The sequence below is a fragment of the Pezoporus wallicus genome, unplaced genomic scaffold, assembly GCF_028554395.1.
Source record: "Pezoporus wallicus isolate ANWC-B61680 ecotype Strahan unplaced genomic scaffold, APGP_CSIRO_Pwel_v1 contig_12129, whole genome shotgun sequence".
Taxonomy (NCBI): Eukaryota; Metazoa; Chordata; class Aves; order Psittaciformes; family Psittacidae; genus Pezoporus; species Pezoporus wallicus.
In genome coordinates, this window is record NW_026642642.1 from 692,253 (window position 1) to 708,529 (window position 16,277).

Consider the following 16,277-nt stretch of genomic DNA (forward strand, 5'->3'; position numbering starts at 1 on the left):
CCCTTGTGCTGGTATGACTGACCCAGGGCGTGTCGGGCCTTTGGATATCCCAATTGGCTGGAGGTCTTGCTCCTGCTCTGTCTGTCCTAATGGGCTGGGTTCTAGTTTGGTTACTTTGGGATCTGGAGACCTGCAGGTTTTCCCCCTCTCAGGCCTGTTTGTCTCTGCTTTGGCATGGCTGTGTTGCTCCCTGGGGCTTAGCTCCAGCTGCACTGGAGCCACCAGGAATGGTGGCTAGAACCAGAGATGAGCTGGGTAGGGGCCGGCCGGCAAGGAAGCAGGAGCTCTGCCACATTCTCTGCCTTTCTTCAGCCCTCCCAGGCGTTGACTATATTTTCTCAATGCTTTGCATAAATAAGAGGAGGAAGAAGTCCCAGAGCGATGGAGGGCAGGGCTGGGCTGTGCAAGGAGCCCTGCGCTGCTTGCTCTGGAGCTCTGCCCAGGGCATGGAGGCTGATGCTGTCTCTGCCGGGATGTGCGCCCCTGTCCACCGTGGGTCCAGCTCTGCCAGTGCCCTTTCCTGCCCAGCAGCACAGAGGCCTGACACCATGGGAAGGTTTTGCTTTTTACTATTAATTTTTTTTAATAGGTTTTTATACTTTTTATAACAAAAATATCTGCTGGGGCCAAATGTTGCCCCAGGAAACCAGTCCGTAGGGGCAGCCCGAGCAGCCGAGGGGTGCTGGAGCACCTCCGGGGTGGGAGTGAGGAGAGGTTGGGGTGACAGGCTGAGCCAGTGTGGCAGGGGCCACCGCAGAGATGCGGGGCTCATGCGGTGTTCTCAGTGGTGGCTGCCGTGTAGATGACCTTGGATTTGATCGGCGAGTCCAGCCTGGACGGGGTTAGAAGAGGGGTGAGTGTTGGAGTGGGCAGGGGGTCCCTGCTAACCCATCCTGCTGCCCAATAGATCACCCTTGACTCATGCCCAGGATCCATGCTACCCCATAGGCCCCCTCTTCCTGCAGCTCCCCATTGCTCACCGCATGTTCTGGTTGCGTTGCTTATGGATGTACAGCAGGAAGGCCAGTGCCGTGATGGCAAAGAGCACCCCGAAGAGCACGGCCAGCACATCCCCTGCAAGCCAAGCACAGGCACATTACACTGGGCTGGTCCCCAGTGGCTGCTGGTCAAGAGACATGGTGCCGGGCTGATGCCCAAAGGCAGAGGGGACACAAAAGCAGCAGCCTCAGCTGAGCACACTTACCTGCTTGAAATGAAGAGCTGGAGTGTTCTTCTGCAAAGGAGACAAAGACAAGAGGATGAAAGCCTGCTGCATGGATACTAGGGCAGCCCTGCAAACCCACCATGGCAGCCACCCCCCCCCAGCCCAGCACATGGGTGTCAGGGCCCCTCTTCCCAGGCAGAGACCCTCTCAGCTGCCCTCCCCTCTTTGTGCCAGCCCTTCACTTACCTGTTGCAGCTGAGCTGGGAGTACCTGAAAGAGAGACAGCAGGGTCAAGAGGAGAGTGTCAGAGTCTTCAGGGCTTCAGGTCATGAAGACTCCCATAACCCCTCAAGATGCTGTGAGCTGACACCCCACTCAGGAGCATTGAGGGAAGGGGGTACAAAAAGGATCTCGGGGCCGCACAAAAGCTTCACTGAGCCCAACCATGAACTCCCCTATGGCCTGGGAAGCTGAGCACTGCAGCAACCCCCCCACGAGACCCCTAAAAGGAGCAGCAGCCTGCAGTGGGATGGTGAGCAGCTCCTTAGAAGGAAGCAGCCAGCCACTGTTGGCAGGGCACCCACATAGGGATGGCTCAGTGGCCCCTACACATGTGTGGGACCTGAGAGGGCAAATATTTACCCCCATGACAAGCGTGGCTTTAAGCAGCTGCATTATGTCGGGTATCACACAGAATGGCACTATCTGCAGCCTGGATCCAGCTGTGCGGCTGCTGTGGGAAAGCTGCTGCCTTCTTCCAGCAACCAGGGCAGGAGCTGGACTGGAGGTGGCTGGGGAAGGATCAGCAAGTGTGGGTGCTTGTGCTGGCAAGCAAAGACAGACGTGACTCCATGGCACTCCAGCTTGGTGTACACTAACTCCAGGCCTAAAGCAGGCAGTTACCAGCACTGCGAGGTGGGGTAAAAACCCCAACAATGCTGTGCACACAAGGCAAGGGACCAGTAATCTCGTCTGGGAGTGCTGGGGCAGCATCCTGGCATTCCAGGAGCAAAGGCTTTGTTAAAGTGGAGGTTGTTGAACAGAAATAGCAAATAAGAAGAGGGAGGTAAAATACAGTGGGCTGGGCAACTCCCCCCTTGCACCAGCCTCAGTGTTTGGAGGCTTTGGAACAGCTTCTGCAAGAAAGTGGTAAAAGAAAAGCTTGGAGGTAAATGGAAAACATGATAAAGTATCCAGCACGTTTACCAAAGATAGAGCATGCCAGCCTAACCCGATATCCTTCTTTGATAAGTGATATTCTAGACAAAGAAAATGCGGTAGATTTTTATCTGTCCCGCCTTCAGCAAAGCATTTGATGCTGTGCCACATGGGGATCTGCTAGCCAGGCTGAGGACCACAGTGATTAAAAGCCTGCAGCCATTAGCAAGCTGGCTGCAGGTGGGATGGTGAAGGGAAGTGCCTTGCACTTGGTGTGTGGTTACTGAGGTCTGGGACCAAGCCTGTGTGCTGATTCTATTAGTCACCTTGACAAGAGGTGTAGGAAATGCCCTCAATTCAGAGAAGGAACAGGATGTTGGACAGAAAAAAAGCCAATGACCTCAGAAAGCAGCAACAGGCACGAATTCAGTGATGCAGAGCGATAGTCACACCTGAGGGCTAACAGGAATTTCTACTTGTCGCTGGTAACCACCAGTGCAGGAAAGACTTTCGAGGACAAACCGAGAATGGGCAGACAGGGATGCCTCAGGCAGAGCACAGCCTTCAGGAGGGGTCCCGTGCACTGCCCTTCCCACAGGGGTTGGTAGTGGGGTGCTTGCTGCAAGCCTGTTCTGCAGCTCCTACCCAGTTTGCCTCCTGTGTTTGGGGATGAAGAAGCTAGCTGGGATGCTAGGACCTAGCTGCTTGCCCTGGAGCATAAAATCACAGAATAGTTAGGGTTGGAAAGGACCTTAAAAGCACCTGCCATACATCCCTAGTCCTGGTATTCTTATTTCTGCAAAACTAAGGATAACATATTTCCTAGATCTTTCCCGGGGCAGGGTGCAAGAAGCACAGAAATAGGGTTGCAGCAGGACCACAACATCTGTGGGCAAGGCTAACCCACGCAAATACTGGTTAAAGAGACGGGATGCCTTAACTCCTGCTCCTTGCCCTCTCTCTGCATCCCTGCACCCTGAGCACACTCAATACGCTCCTTACCAGCAGGCAGCTGCTTTGGTGCAAAGAAGGCGGGCTGGAAGCTCGCTAGCACCAGTCTCCCATGGAGGCTCTGTATCTGCCGGTAATTGCTCTGCAGAGGTTTGCCATCATCGTTCCTCAGGCTCGTTATCAGCTTCAACATCTGGAAGGAGAGCAGCATGAGAAAGGCATCCTGCCTTTGGGAGCCAGGGGACTGGGGTGGGATGCATGGATGGTGCATGGGCTCATCGCCCTGACAGACCTGGTCACGAGAGATCATCATAGTCTGGTTGAAGACTGTCCACCTCACCGTCTGGTAGCAGGGAGGGGTGGTCAGAGAGCCGTTGTAGCGGTAGTAGTATTTCAGGTTGACAGGCAGCAGACTCGCAATGTTGAACCCAGGCACCCAGACTTCCTCACCTGGGAGAATAAACACCGTGGGAATTAACCAGCACAACCCCCAGAGAACAGGCAGGACGAGCACGGAGATCATGGGCACCTTGGCACTGCATGTGCCTGGGTCCACAATGCTGCCATCGGTGCCAGCATTGTCCTGGAGGAAGGGGAAAGCACGTGCGAGCAGAGGGCACCTTGGAGAGCTATTTCTGTACAAGCTGTGCAGTGCACACCTTCTCCCATCTGTAGAGCACATGCCTGCTGCAGCCTCTCTCTGTGTGCAGGAGGTTTCCCTGCTGGGCTGCAGCCCCTGAGACAAGAACTGTGTGGGACAGGGCCTTACCTTCTCTTTGGATTTGCTGCATATGATCAAGGAGTTCCTGATAGTACGGGTTGTCTCTTGGTCCCATCTGCAACACAGAGACCCCATGGTAATGACAAGGACAAGGGCTTAGTGGAGACCAGCCAGTGATGCTGGTGATGGCAGTGCCAGCAGGGAGGTACCATTCCCTGTAAAAGACACCCTGTCCTGGTGACACCTTCCTCCTATCAGGGTTGCTTTTCCCTCTGGATTGCCCTTTCCCTCCTCTTCTCCCCAGGAGCATTTGCACCTTTGTCAGTTCCCCAAACTGTGCCCACCCCAGTCCCATCCTCATCCTGCTCCTGCCACTTTTCACCCCCGGCTGATCTATGGGACTCACCTCCAGGAAGGCTCCCAGTACAGCCAGGCCATCTGGCTGGACCATGGCCTCCTTAAAGCTGTCATACTTGGTGTTGTAGTGGACCACGTGGATCTGGAAGGGGAACACACAATGCAGAATGGGCACTGTCAGGAGGTGCTCATCCCCACAGGACTTCAGCCTGATGGAGCAAGGGCTGGAAGGAAAGTGCATTCGTGACAAGCATCCCTCTTAGGAGGGGAATATGCTATTGGGACTGAGATAACGTGCTGCTGCAAAGCAGCAAGAGTGAGGATCTGCTCTGGTCAGACAGAGCAAACCAGCACTCTGCCCCAGATACCAGAGGTTGTACTGCAGAGCCAGGCTCAGTTTGAGGACAGAAGCTAGAGAAGGAGGGATAAAACCAGATGGGAGCTGGCAGAGCAAGAGGATAGTGTGTACAGAGTAAACAGTCCCTGCAGCGCCCAAAGCAGGCTGCTCATAGCCACCCGCGAAACTGTCTCCCCTGCTCCGGGGACCACCACAGCTCCTGCTCCATCAGCCCAGGGGCATGGACACAGGACCACCAGAGCATCCTGGAGCGTGGTCTCCTCCTCTCCTCTGACCACAGGCTGCATCATTAAGTCTGGCTCAGCACCAATGTGTGGTCTCCTACGCTGAACTCTGCTGCTGCAGAGGTGCCCAGGGAGCAGGGATCCTGGCTGGGGTTACAGCAGTCACCCAGTGACAACCAAGGCCATGTGCTAAGAGCATACAGCACTCCAGCACCTTCTTTGCCCATAACCAGGAGAGGAGAGGATGCATCCACTGGCACGAGGGCTCCTTACCTCCGCAGCAAAGCGGTGCCCGTTGATGGTGTGCTCCGAGCCTGGTCCTGTTGTTGCACCCCAGTGCAGGTGTAGTTGCACAGCTCGGTACTGCTGGGCATAGCCACCAGTGATGGCCATGGACTGTGGCAGCTCGAGAACAACTGCAGAAGCAGAATAGATCAATCAACACCACACAAAGCCCAGTCCATCCCACAGGTACGCGGAGGAGGTGTCTCAAGGGAAAGAATCATCCTGGGCTTCTGGAAGTTGGGCACAACAAACAAATTTGCTTTCCACCTTTTGTGAGGCTATGGGCAAGTCAATACCCAGAGCTGTGCCAATGTGGCAGCATTCAACTTTTACGGTAACACCCCAGTAAATGCATCAGCTTCGAAAATAGCTGCCATGAAAACAGTGGAAAGTGAAGCACCCCTCTGCAGAGGCTCCCAGGGGCCAGCTCCAGCTATCCAACAATGTATTTGAAAATAAAGAGACCATAGACAGAAAGCTACTGGCAGAGCATTGAATACCTATGAGGGCAGCTGGACAGAGAGAGCTGCAGCACTTGGCGAGCTGGGACCTTTCAAATGAAGCAGCCTGTGAGTGTGTGACAGCAGTGGAGCTGGTGGCACGTAAGCATTAAATGCTCTGAAAGCATTTAGAGCTAAAATTGTGCCTCTTTGAGTGTCATAAATACATACTTGGTTTTATATTTTACTTTAATACGGTTTAGACAGCTCTCTTGTGCAGCAGTGTGGCAAATCTAAAAGCTGAGTTAACTCCAATAGCACACACAGCAAAAATACTAGGAGCATCCCTAGGCGCTGAGAAAAGCTGATCTATCCTTCTAAGTACCTTTCCCCCCTCATTTTTAATATCAGCTCTTTTCCTTCCTCTGTCTTTACAGGTGAAGGGTCCCTTCGTCACCTCAGTGAGCTAGGGTGCAGATTTGGGATTAACCATGTAACAGAGCTGTGTTGAGTCATCTGCGCTGTGCTCCCTGCCACTGGGTTCAGAGATATAAAACTCAAATACGGGAAGTGGGAGACTGCTCCCTCCCCAGGAGTTTATCTACTTCCACATTTCTATTGTGTATCTAAATCACTGCATTCCTTCTACCACCTACCTGAGTCATTTTCAGGCCTTTGAAAAAGCTTATACAGCACACATGCTTTATATTGCAAAAAGGAGTGACTGTACTAATATCTTACTGGACTTGCAACGTTTTATTTATTTATGGCTTTTCATAAAGCAGACTGGTAGCTGCCAGAACAAAAAACAGGCATCTTATAACCATGTGAGAAACTGCTTCCCCCCCCCGCCATGAAAATGCTCTGACTGCTTTTCTAAACACCAAGCAACATCAGATGCCAGGGTGTCTAAAATAGCAACTACTGAGCAAAACTAGTTTAACTCTGCAGGGCAGGAAGCCATAATATAAAGCTCTGAGCATGCACTGTGTGGCTGATCTGACTGTGCATAGCGAGTCTGACCTCTTGAGTTTGCTATACACAGAGGTCAGCTCCATCTCGCTAGCTATCAGGGCAAGGAGGTGCCTTACCGCACTGACAGCGACTCCCTTTCCCCATCACCTTTCCTGAGCTCGGTGACTGGCAGACACCAGCATGCACAAAACACTCAGCTTGCTCCCAGGAAAAGCTGGTAGCAACCAGGACCTGGCATCCCCTGATGTGGTGAGCACGAAGGAGATGTGTTTTTTCCTCCATACGTGGCATGGTGAGACCGATGCTAAAGTAATGCTAATAAGGTGTGTCCAGGGTTCCAAAAACATTCTAAAACTGGGGAAGGGAAACAAAAGACCTATAGAAGTTTCTTAAGATCTTGAGATGCCATCCTGAAACACAGGCTTAAAGAAGTCCTGAAAGACTGTAGGTAGGTAAGGCTAAATCACATCAGGGACTGACTAGTTCTTTGAAAGTGAAATGCAGGGGAGGGACTGATGTGCAAAACTGGATCAGAAACAACAGGGAACAATTTTAAAGGAAATGTGGGTTTTAACTAATTCCTGGAGCCAGCTCCCAAAGGCAGTGAGTGGTGAATTCTCCATGCCCTGGTTTCGGCCCTCCAGCCAAGAAAGCACATGGACCTGTAAAGGCTCAACAGCCCGACACTTCCCTTTTGGCATTGAAGTCACCTTGACTGCAGCCTGGAAGAGAATACCCTGCCCAGAGCCCAAGGAAAGGGTATCAGGGTCCTGCCAGGAGGCTGTGCTTGTGCTTCAGCCTCAGCCTGTGCCTCTGCACCCACCAGTGTGCCCATTGTTCCTCAGCTTGAGCTTCTCGTTGGCAGGCAGGCTGTAGCCAGAGAGCTGGATCGCCCGCAGATGGGGGCTGAAGATGGTGCTGGCCATATTGATGTTGATGGGTGACTGCATGGTGCCCCTGCAGTCCTGGTAGTCCTCACTCCAGCGATTCCGGTCTGGTATGGGGAGGAATAGAAGGAATGAGACCACATGGGGAAAGAGCCAGGAAGGAGGTTTAGAGGGTGGTGGGGAAGGGGACAGGCACCAGCCAGGGAATAAGCCATGGTTGTAAGGTTAGTTTCCATCAAGTTAGCTCAGGAGCAGCTCTGTGCCCCCATGTGACTGCATGCAGCTGTATCAGGAAAGGTCTCGGAGCGTGGTGAGCTGCCAGGAAAGTCTATTTTTGGGGTGTTTGGGAAGAGTGCGAGAAGATCATTTACAAGTGGACTTGGCAAGGCGAGAGCCTGCTGCTCTGCAGCTCCTTACACGCTCCCTGCCTTGCACAGCCTGGCCTCTGGCAGGTATCACCCATCAGGCTACTTGAGCCATGTACCACAGTGCTGCTGGAATCACAGGAGTCCACAGCCACAGGTCTGATGGGCTGCTAACTGCAACCCGTACAGCCCCTCAGAGGGCTATTTCACACGGCTAGGGTGGCTGCTTGCCGCATCTCCCCAGTGCCATTGCTGGGATACGCATGCCTGGTGCCCCAGAAACCTCCCCTTGCATTTCAGGGGACTGCTTCTAGCACATCTTGGGCCAGTGCAAAACCAAGTCTATCTATCTGCAGGCCAGCCTCTCATAGGACCCTGTAAAGATGGAGCTGTGCATTAGCAGGTCCAAGCCAGCCTCTGGTCCTGAGCAGAGCAATGGTGCAGGGACCTGGCCTGCCACTGCTGTGGGAAGGGATGTGTTAGTGCTACCAATGCAGTGATGCTGTGGAGAAGCCCCCAAGCCATGATGGGAGGGCAAGGCCAGGCATGATGGGGATCGAGGGTGAAAGGGGTGAGGACACAGCTAATCCCTGGGCAGGTCAAAGTCCCAGCACAGGCTGCAAGTCCAGCCTGGAGAGCGCAGCCTGCTTCCATTGGCACAGGGTCAGGGAGAAGCCCTGCCCCAAGGAGTATTCCCCCACACCCATGGGGCTGGGGAAACCCTTGTTAGAGCCCTTGTTTCCTGCTCAAATCAGAGCAGCCCCCGGCTCCTCAGCCCATCTCTGCCCAGGCTTGGGCACTGGTGAAGTGATGGGGTCAGGCAGGAGGGAAGGGTGAGCCATGGAGTGCGCACAGGAGCCCTGTAATCATTAACCAGGGCTGGCTCAGGCCCAGGGTGTGCTGGGTGGTAGGAAAAAAGCAGAGTAACTGCAGGGTATTTACCTTCATAGCTCCAGTGAGTGTGGCCAAGACCTGGAAAAAAAAGAGAAGAGAAAAACCCACATGAATGGAAGGGAAAGGTTGGCAGCAAACACGCCTCCACCAGGCAGCATTCCCAGACCCAGCGGCAGGTCTTTGGGCTCCCACTGCCTTCGATTCCCCTCTGTGTCTTTGCTGTCCCACTCCTGCCATGCCCAGAAAAGGGGGATGCTCCCAGAGGGCATTGCCTCCTCCGAGCAGGGTCAGGTCTCCCGTGGATGTCGGTCAGAGGGAAAACCCCAGGGCTTGACGCTTTGTTATCATCCTTATAATGGAAAAATAAGAGATACTGGCTTTCGTCACTGAGCAGCTCCTGCAGCCACCCCGGCGCAGCCAACACCTCACACTGTCCCAGCACAAAGCACTTAATGAGGCAGGTCTGCAGCTTCCCTGCCCAGGCTCTGTAAGCAAGAGCAGCCAGGGAAGTTCCTGTCCTGATGGCACTCCTGTGATGCTGAAATGCTGGAGGTGTGGGGGGAAGCATCTCTTACACCATGAGGAGTTTGGGCATTGCATTGTGCAGACACCCTCCTCCCACTAGGGCTGGCAGCAGGGGAAGCAAATGAGCACTAAAACCTAATCTTCCTTATCAGTGAGTGTCTCTACCATGGGGTTAGAAGGCAACAAGAAAACTGGCCAGAGTGAGCATCCTGTCCCAACAACCCCTGGCCCCAACTCACCCGACCACCCCGATTCCCACACAGAACTGTGTAAGGTTCCTATTGTGCTCAAACTCTTTCCCTAGGAAAAGCCCATGCCAGGAGCTCTGCATGCCCTGTATCACACAGTGGCCACAGCAGGGCAGGATGTGTCCTGGTGTGTCCTCCCATGGCTGGGGGTGTCCCCAGATATAGAGGGAGGCAAGCCTCCACGGGGCAGGTCTTGAGGGAATGACAGCACTCCACACACCAGCTCTTGCACCATCACTCTTCCCCAGAGATGCCAGCAATGCCCACGTTCCCAGCACATCACTGGAGCTGGCCTTAGAGGTGCCCCAGAGCTGCTACTCACTTGCTCATGACCAAACACCTTGGTTATCACCAGCCCTTCTTCATGCAACCAACTCCAGGCAAAGGGTTGCAGGGTTTGGATTTGCCCCAAGCAGGGAAACACGACCCATAAGGATTATGCCCCTGCCGTGACTGGCAGGACAGGTAATGTGTGGGCTCCACATCTGATTTCTCCTTGCTGGTCATTGCAGACAGGCTATTGCCACATACCAGCCCACAAGGGCAGGAATGGAGGGTACCAGGTTGGGACAGGCCTGGGGCAAAGAGGTGCATACATCCGACAGCAAGGGACAGCATAACATTCACTTTCATCAGCTCTTCAAGCATGAAGGACATGGAGGAGCATTTAGTAGGTGCATCTCTGTCCCTTGGTGGGCCAGGACAAAAGAGGGGAGCTGCTCTGGTCCCCTTCCCTGCTGCTGACAGCAGCTATCGACAGCCACTTGCTATTAATAGGAGCAGATTCCAGCTCAGGGGTGAGAAAGGAAGAGGCACGCGTTCCCAGGCCCAGATGTCCTATGTAAGCCCAAGCTCAGCAGGATCCTGCTCTGCTCTCAGCAAGGATCCAGGCATGCTGGGGGCCTCTGGTGCAGCTGCCATGGCAAAACCAGGCTGGAAAATGGATGGAGGGTGCCCAGGGGCACCCATCATTGCTGGAAGGAGCCCAGAGGGCTGTTCCCATCACCAGTGACTCATCTCTGCAGCACTTCTGACGCTCAGGAGTGATGCTCGGAGTCACTTGCCTGGGCACGGGGTACTCCCAAAGGCATATGAAGAAGGGGCAGCAAGCAGAGGGCTGGGCAAGCCAGCATCAGGCAGGAACACGTGTGCCCTGGAACAGGCTGCAATGCTCTCGCCATGCCTGCCGGAATGGCATTGCCCTGGGGTGCACCCAGCATTCATCCGGCCCACCCTGCTCACATGAGGGTTACCTTGTCCCTGGACACTGGCTATGCACCAGAATCCAGAGTACACGGATGCTCCTCTGGAAACAACACCACATCCTGTCCCCATTCTCCTGCCCTGCCTGCACTATCTGCACTAGGTGGCCATGGCTTGCACACAAGAGCCATGTTTGCTGCTTTCTAGGAAGGATTCCCCTCCTGCAGCATTGGAAATGCCCCAAGACGCACTGGCTTTGGGGCAGTCGCAGCACACATAAGGCACAGCAGCCCAGGGTTGGTACGTGATGCCTTGACTCTCTGCACATGCTTCAACTGGCGCTGCCTGCCCTGGCACCCCACTTTGTGCTTGCCTCCAGGGACCCTGCCTCGACAGAAAGCAGCTCCAACATCATATTGTGGATTGAGCAATAGCACCATGCTGGTACCTGCCTGCTGTGTCAGCACAGTGCCACCCACCCCGGCTCCCACATCCCGCTGTGCTTCCCACAGCCAAGGGGGGTCTGGACATTCCTCACAGCCTCCCACTACTCAGCTCAGCAGCTTTGAACACCCTGGAGGCTGCAGCTGTACCCAGGAGTCAGTCCAATCCACCCCAACACAATGGATTTCTTTGGGGGTCTCTTGGCATCAGAGCCAAGAGGACCCATGAGCATTTACCCATGCACTGAGGCCACCTGAGTGTGTTTCCCCATCCCATGGATCTGGGCGCAGCTGCGGCCACCCACTCGAGGAAGCATCTCAAGGCAAATCTGTGCAGGGTTGGGTCCCCTTGGCACATGCATCAAGGGCTGCAAGAGAGCATCAAGGCAAGCCCAGCTTGGATGCTCAGCATCTGCCCCGGCCTCAGCATGGCTCAGATGAGCCCTGCAATACTCCGGTCCCTTCCACTTGGGGGCATTCACAATCTCGCAGCCCTTTGTCATGAACATTAACCCGCTACCCTGCTCCAAAACGTCGATTTGCATAATTCCAGTCTGCCTCCCACATTCCCCTCCGCCGGAGCACGTCCTCTCCCTCGGAAAGCCGCGCGGAGACAGGTCTCCTTGCTGCTGAACCTCTCACCACAGCAGACGTGGCTGCACCTCGGCAGTGGGTGCTGCAGCTCCCTGCGTGCCCTGCCCTACCTCTGAGCATACAGAGATGTGGGGGGAAACAACCTTGCTGCTTTGATGAGCAAGAAGAGGGCTCCTTGCAGGGGTCCCAGCAGAAAACCATAGTAGGGTACCAACAGGAGCTGCTGGTGGTGACAAAGGCTCCGTGCACAGCTATGCAGAACCCCTCAGACCCAGCTAAGTACTAAACACACCTTCCCCCAGCAGCCTGAGATTTCACCTTTCACTTACTCCCTCCTTTATGCTTTCTCCCCCTGTTGCTCACTGCTTCTCGGCCCTCCCATTCTGGGATACCGGCGCTGCTGCAAGAGCCAGCCTCCTTCCCTCCTTGACATCCAACACCATCCAACAACACTTTCCTGCCGAGTTCAGGCAGACGCTGCCATTACCAGCGTGCTGCTCTGCATGTCCTGCAGCCCGGAGCAGCTTTTGGCAGGCTGAGGAGCCAGTACAACCGCAGGACGCTGCGAATCCCACATAGGAAAGGCACCAATGCAGCAAGCTGCTCCCAGGAGTCATGGGGACATAGGGATGCACCACAAAACTGGGGGGCTCAGGATCATTTGCACGGAGCAAGAGGCAGAGCCAGGCAATAAGGAGGGTGATCAGAGGGTCTGCCCTATGTGTCTGCCCTCTCCATCCTCAGGTTTTCATAGTTTAGGGGGCACACAGCCTGAGGCTGCTGCAGGGAACCTGACAACACTGACAGCATGTGCCACTCAGAGTGCGGTTGCTGCCTGACAGCAACGTGGCCATTGGCACCTGCCTGGAATTCCAGCAGGAGTTTGATGGCTTGTGTGTGATGGGCAGGAGAGTGGGCTCGCACCTAGCTCAGACACCCTGCTCTTATCAGCTGAGTACGTTGCGTCCTGTGCTCAGCCACAGTGATCCTGCCAGAGCTTCCCCTGCCCTCTGGGACCCTGCCCTGGGTCAGTGCCCTACAGGATGAGGCTGGTTTATAGGGGATGCCAGGTTAGAGGCACCTTGATGTGCCACAGAGCACTAAGCAGCACCTGTCTGCAAATCAGTCCCAGTGGAGCACATGGCCCAGAGAAAAAGGAAATCAAGGTGATATTCCTGGTGCTCAGTGAGCCAGGACGTGCCAGGACATGCAGAGATGCACAAAGTGCAGGTCCCAAAGCAGGGACCAGCCACAGCACCCGGGTGCCAGCGTACAAAACACATTCAGCACCATGTCCCTTGAAAGCAATAACCTAATTAAGCTACCTCGCTGCCATGCTGTGCTCATGTTGCCCACCACCAGCTCCCAAGGCCATGGCACAGGCAGGGGGTCTGTACAACCCCAGCATCTTTCTTCCAAAGCCCACAGGGACCCTCTCTATGGGACGGCTGTGCCAACCCAGTGCTACTTTTGCCAGCACAGCCCTAGTTTCCCCATTCAGACACACACCCCATGCAGCACTCATGTCCTTTCAGCCCAGGGCACCACCCCATGTGCTGTCCATGGGAGCACAGATTCCTCCCAAGCCCGGCTTCATTAAAGCCCCTTTGTGTTTATAAACTCAAGCCTTGAGGATCAGCCTTTAATCTACCACTGGCAGTGCAGGTCACCACAGGGATTGTTCTTTGTGCTCTGGGGCTACAGGGCCCCAGTTTAGGCTAGCTCCACACCACAGGGGTAAGTGTTTGGGTGGAGGAAGGCACAGGACAAGCTTTACTCAAGGGCACATCCCTGCTCACTGTGAACCCAACTGTCCCAGCAAATGCTACAGGAAAAAGGAAACAATCCCACATCGCTGCAGAGGAAGGGCCATCCCAGCTGAAGGGATAGAAATGGGGAAAACCCAGGGGACAAATCAGTGTTTGGAGCTGGGGTATAAGATGAATATGGGATATTAAGCAAGAGAAATGGGCTTAGCTGAAGAAGAGCATCAGGGAATGAGCAAGAAGAGGACACAGAGCAGGACAGGTCTGAATAGGAGGGAGAGAGGACTCAGGCTGCAATGGCAAAGAAAGTTGCTGTTTCCCAAAGACACCTGTAACACGGGACTGAGCAAGCCAGAGGCTCTTCAGAGAGCAGCCCCATGGCAAAGCCTTAGGGACAAGCCCCAGCTTGTGCTGGGTGTCCAGGGGTGGGGGCCACCAGCCCCACCTTGTGCACGAGCCTCAAGGAGGATGGAGCCCAGACATCGCCCTGCAGTGGTGCTGAGACACACAGCTCCCAGCGCTGGCAGCAGCCTTGGTAGATCCCAGCCAAGACCTGCTCCTGAGACCAGCCAGGTCTTCAGCTTCTAGAGCAATACAGCACGGGCCAGGCTGGCTGTTCCTTACCTACACCAGCGCCACTTCTTATCCCTCGCTTCCCTTTCCCATTCCCATCCCAAGCTCTGTACCCACCCATCCCAAACCGCGCTGCCACAGCACCACAACAGTATGCTGAATTCATGCTGAATGCCTGGTGCCCTCCCACCCTGTGGCCTTGGGTTACTTCATGTCTGTGGCAAGGGCCATCTGCATCCCCATCTCCGTCCAGTGCTCAGCCCGGCAAAAGCAGCTCTGGTGAGAAATGTGATTCATTGCAATAACAAAAGCAACTCCTGGCACCGAATGGTTGCTGGTTTGCACCACAGGGCAGCTGTCCTGGCACGGGTTGGGCAACTTCTTTCCAGAGGCAAAACCAAGGACGCACTGCGAGGCTGAACTGGGGAAACAACCCCTCTGGCAAGGCTGGGATGAAGAGTGGAGCCAGGATCAGGAACGTCTCAGCCTCATGCGAGCAAGTTTATGGCACTGCCCCAGACTCCCTGCTGAGCACTGGCAGCGCCACGGTGCCCAGTCAGAAAAGGAACCAAGACCAAAGACCCAGGACTTTTCCTCCGAAACAGTGACCCTGAGGTCTGAAAGCCCCCGCGTTTCCAGCAAGACAGTGCTCGGCTGGGGGGAGCACACCATAGCACCCAGCGCTGAGTTCACGCACGTCCCCCGTGCCCCATCAGCAATCATGGGGCAGATCCCCGACAACTCCGCAGCGGGGCAGGACCCCGTCCCCTCTGCGCTGTGCGGGGATAACGCGGATGCAGGGCCAGGCACGGCGGACCCCGCTGGGAAGAGGCCATGCTGCAGGACAAAGAGGACCAGCCGCCGTCCCGCCGCACTCGGGTCCGGGGCCGGACCCTCCGGTCGGTCCGTACAAGGCACAGGCTGCACGGCCCCGGCTGCCCCTACCCCAGCATCCGTGAGCCCCCTCATCTGATGCAGAGAGGATTTAGTGGGGGAAAAGGGCTGGACGCAAGCGGGAGCCCCAGCCCCTGGGCAGGGGTCGGGCTGCACAGGAGTTGGCGGGAGCAGGGACAAAGGCAGGGACGTGCTGGGGGGGGGAATGAAGCTCCTCCAACTGAGCGATACTGGGGGGATACAGCCCCACAGGGACACCCCGCACAGGGGCACACCTAGGCCCCTAACTAACGTGCAGCGCGAGGTACAGCAGCCCCCCAAATTAACCAAGGAGAGAGCTCCCAAGAATCGGGGACTCCACGAAAGCATTCGGCATCCCCAATCCAGTACGCGCGCGTTGGGGTGCCCTATGCATCAAGCATCCCGAACCCAGCATAGGGGGAACCCCGCTCATCAGCACACCCCTTACATCAGGGACCCCAAACTCAATATTGGGGTGCTCCATGCATCAGACCTCCCAAGCACCCCAAACTGTGCTTCGGGGAGCCCCGTGCATCAGGATGCCCCGTGCACAGAGGACCCCAAACCCAGCACCGGGGTGCCCCGCGCAGGATGGGGACCCCCTGCTCACCTTTCCCCGGAGGGTGCGTGCGTTCCTCCGCGCCCTGGTCCTGGTCGCTCTCGCTGCCGGTGGCAGCGCGGCCCAGGGCGACCAGGAGCAAGAGGCAGACCCGCAGCACGGAGCGGCTCATCTCCAGCAAGTGCGCGGGTGCGGGACGGCTGCTCCGTGTCCGCCCGGCCGCGCGTACGTGAGAGCGGGCGGGGAGGAGGCGGCGGCTCTGACTCAACCGCCGTTACCTTTTATAGAGGCTGGAGTCAAAGTCTGCGCCGCCCGCCCGGCGCACCACGGCCAGGTGAGTGCTCGGTGAGCGACCGGCACCGCGGCGGGCACCGGGCTGCCCACCCCGGCCCCGCCGGGACGTGCCTGAGCACTCCGCGGTGGTCCCGGGCGGCACCGCCCAGGCGCAGGGGTCCCCGATCCTCAGTGACGGGTGATGGACCACTCGGTGTCCTCAGTTCACAGTGATGGGTGTAGGACCCTTCAGCCATGGGGGTCCTCAGTGACGGGTGGGAGACCCCCCCCCATCCATGGGGGTCCCCAAACTCAGCGATGGATGAGTGATCCCTCAGTCGAGAGGCTCTCAAACACAGTGATGAGTGAGGGACCCCTTGGCCATGGATGTCTTCTCC

The 16,277-nt window shown here is 55.9% G+C and overlaps 1 protein-coding gene across 2 annotated transcripts; it reads right to left on the reverse strand.

Moving 5' to 3' along the window:
• Positions 1 to 572: 572 nt before the first annotated feature.
• LOC130610967 (carbonic anhydrase 9-like) lies at positions 573 to 15,874 on the reverse strand. 2 transcript variants are annotated; one of them, XM_057431205.1, is made up of 12 exons: positions 15,658 to 15,874; positions 8,829 to 8,858; positions 7,458 to 7,628; positions 5,208 to 5,350; positions 4,402 to 4,494; positions 4,044 to 4,110; positions 3,567 to 3,724; positions 3,326 to 3,467; positions 1,412 to 1,435; positions 1,205 to 1,234; positions 981 to 1,074; positions 573 to 832 (listed from the first exon to the last, which is right to left on the reverse strand). In XM_057431205.1, the coding sequence occupies exons 1-12, from the start codon at positions 15,776 to 15,778 to the stop codon at positions 769 to 771; spliced, it is 1,137 nt and encodes a 378-aa protein (XP_057287188.1). In that variant the 5' UTR covers positions 15,779 to 15,874; the 3' UTR covers positions 573 to 768. The 2 variants fall into 2 exon arrangements, with proteins under 2 accessions (XP_057287188.1, XP_057287189.1); XM_057431206.1 differs by lacking the exon at positions 1,412 to 1,435.
• Positions 15,875 to 16,277: the final 403 nt, after the last annotated feature.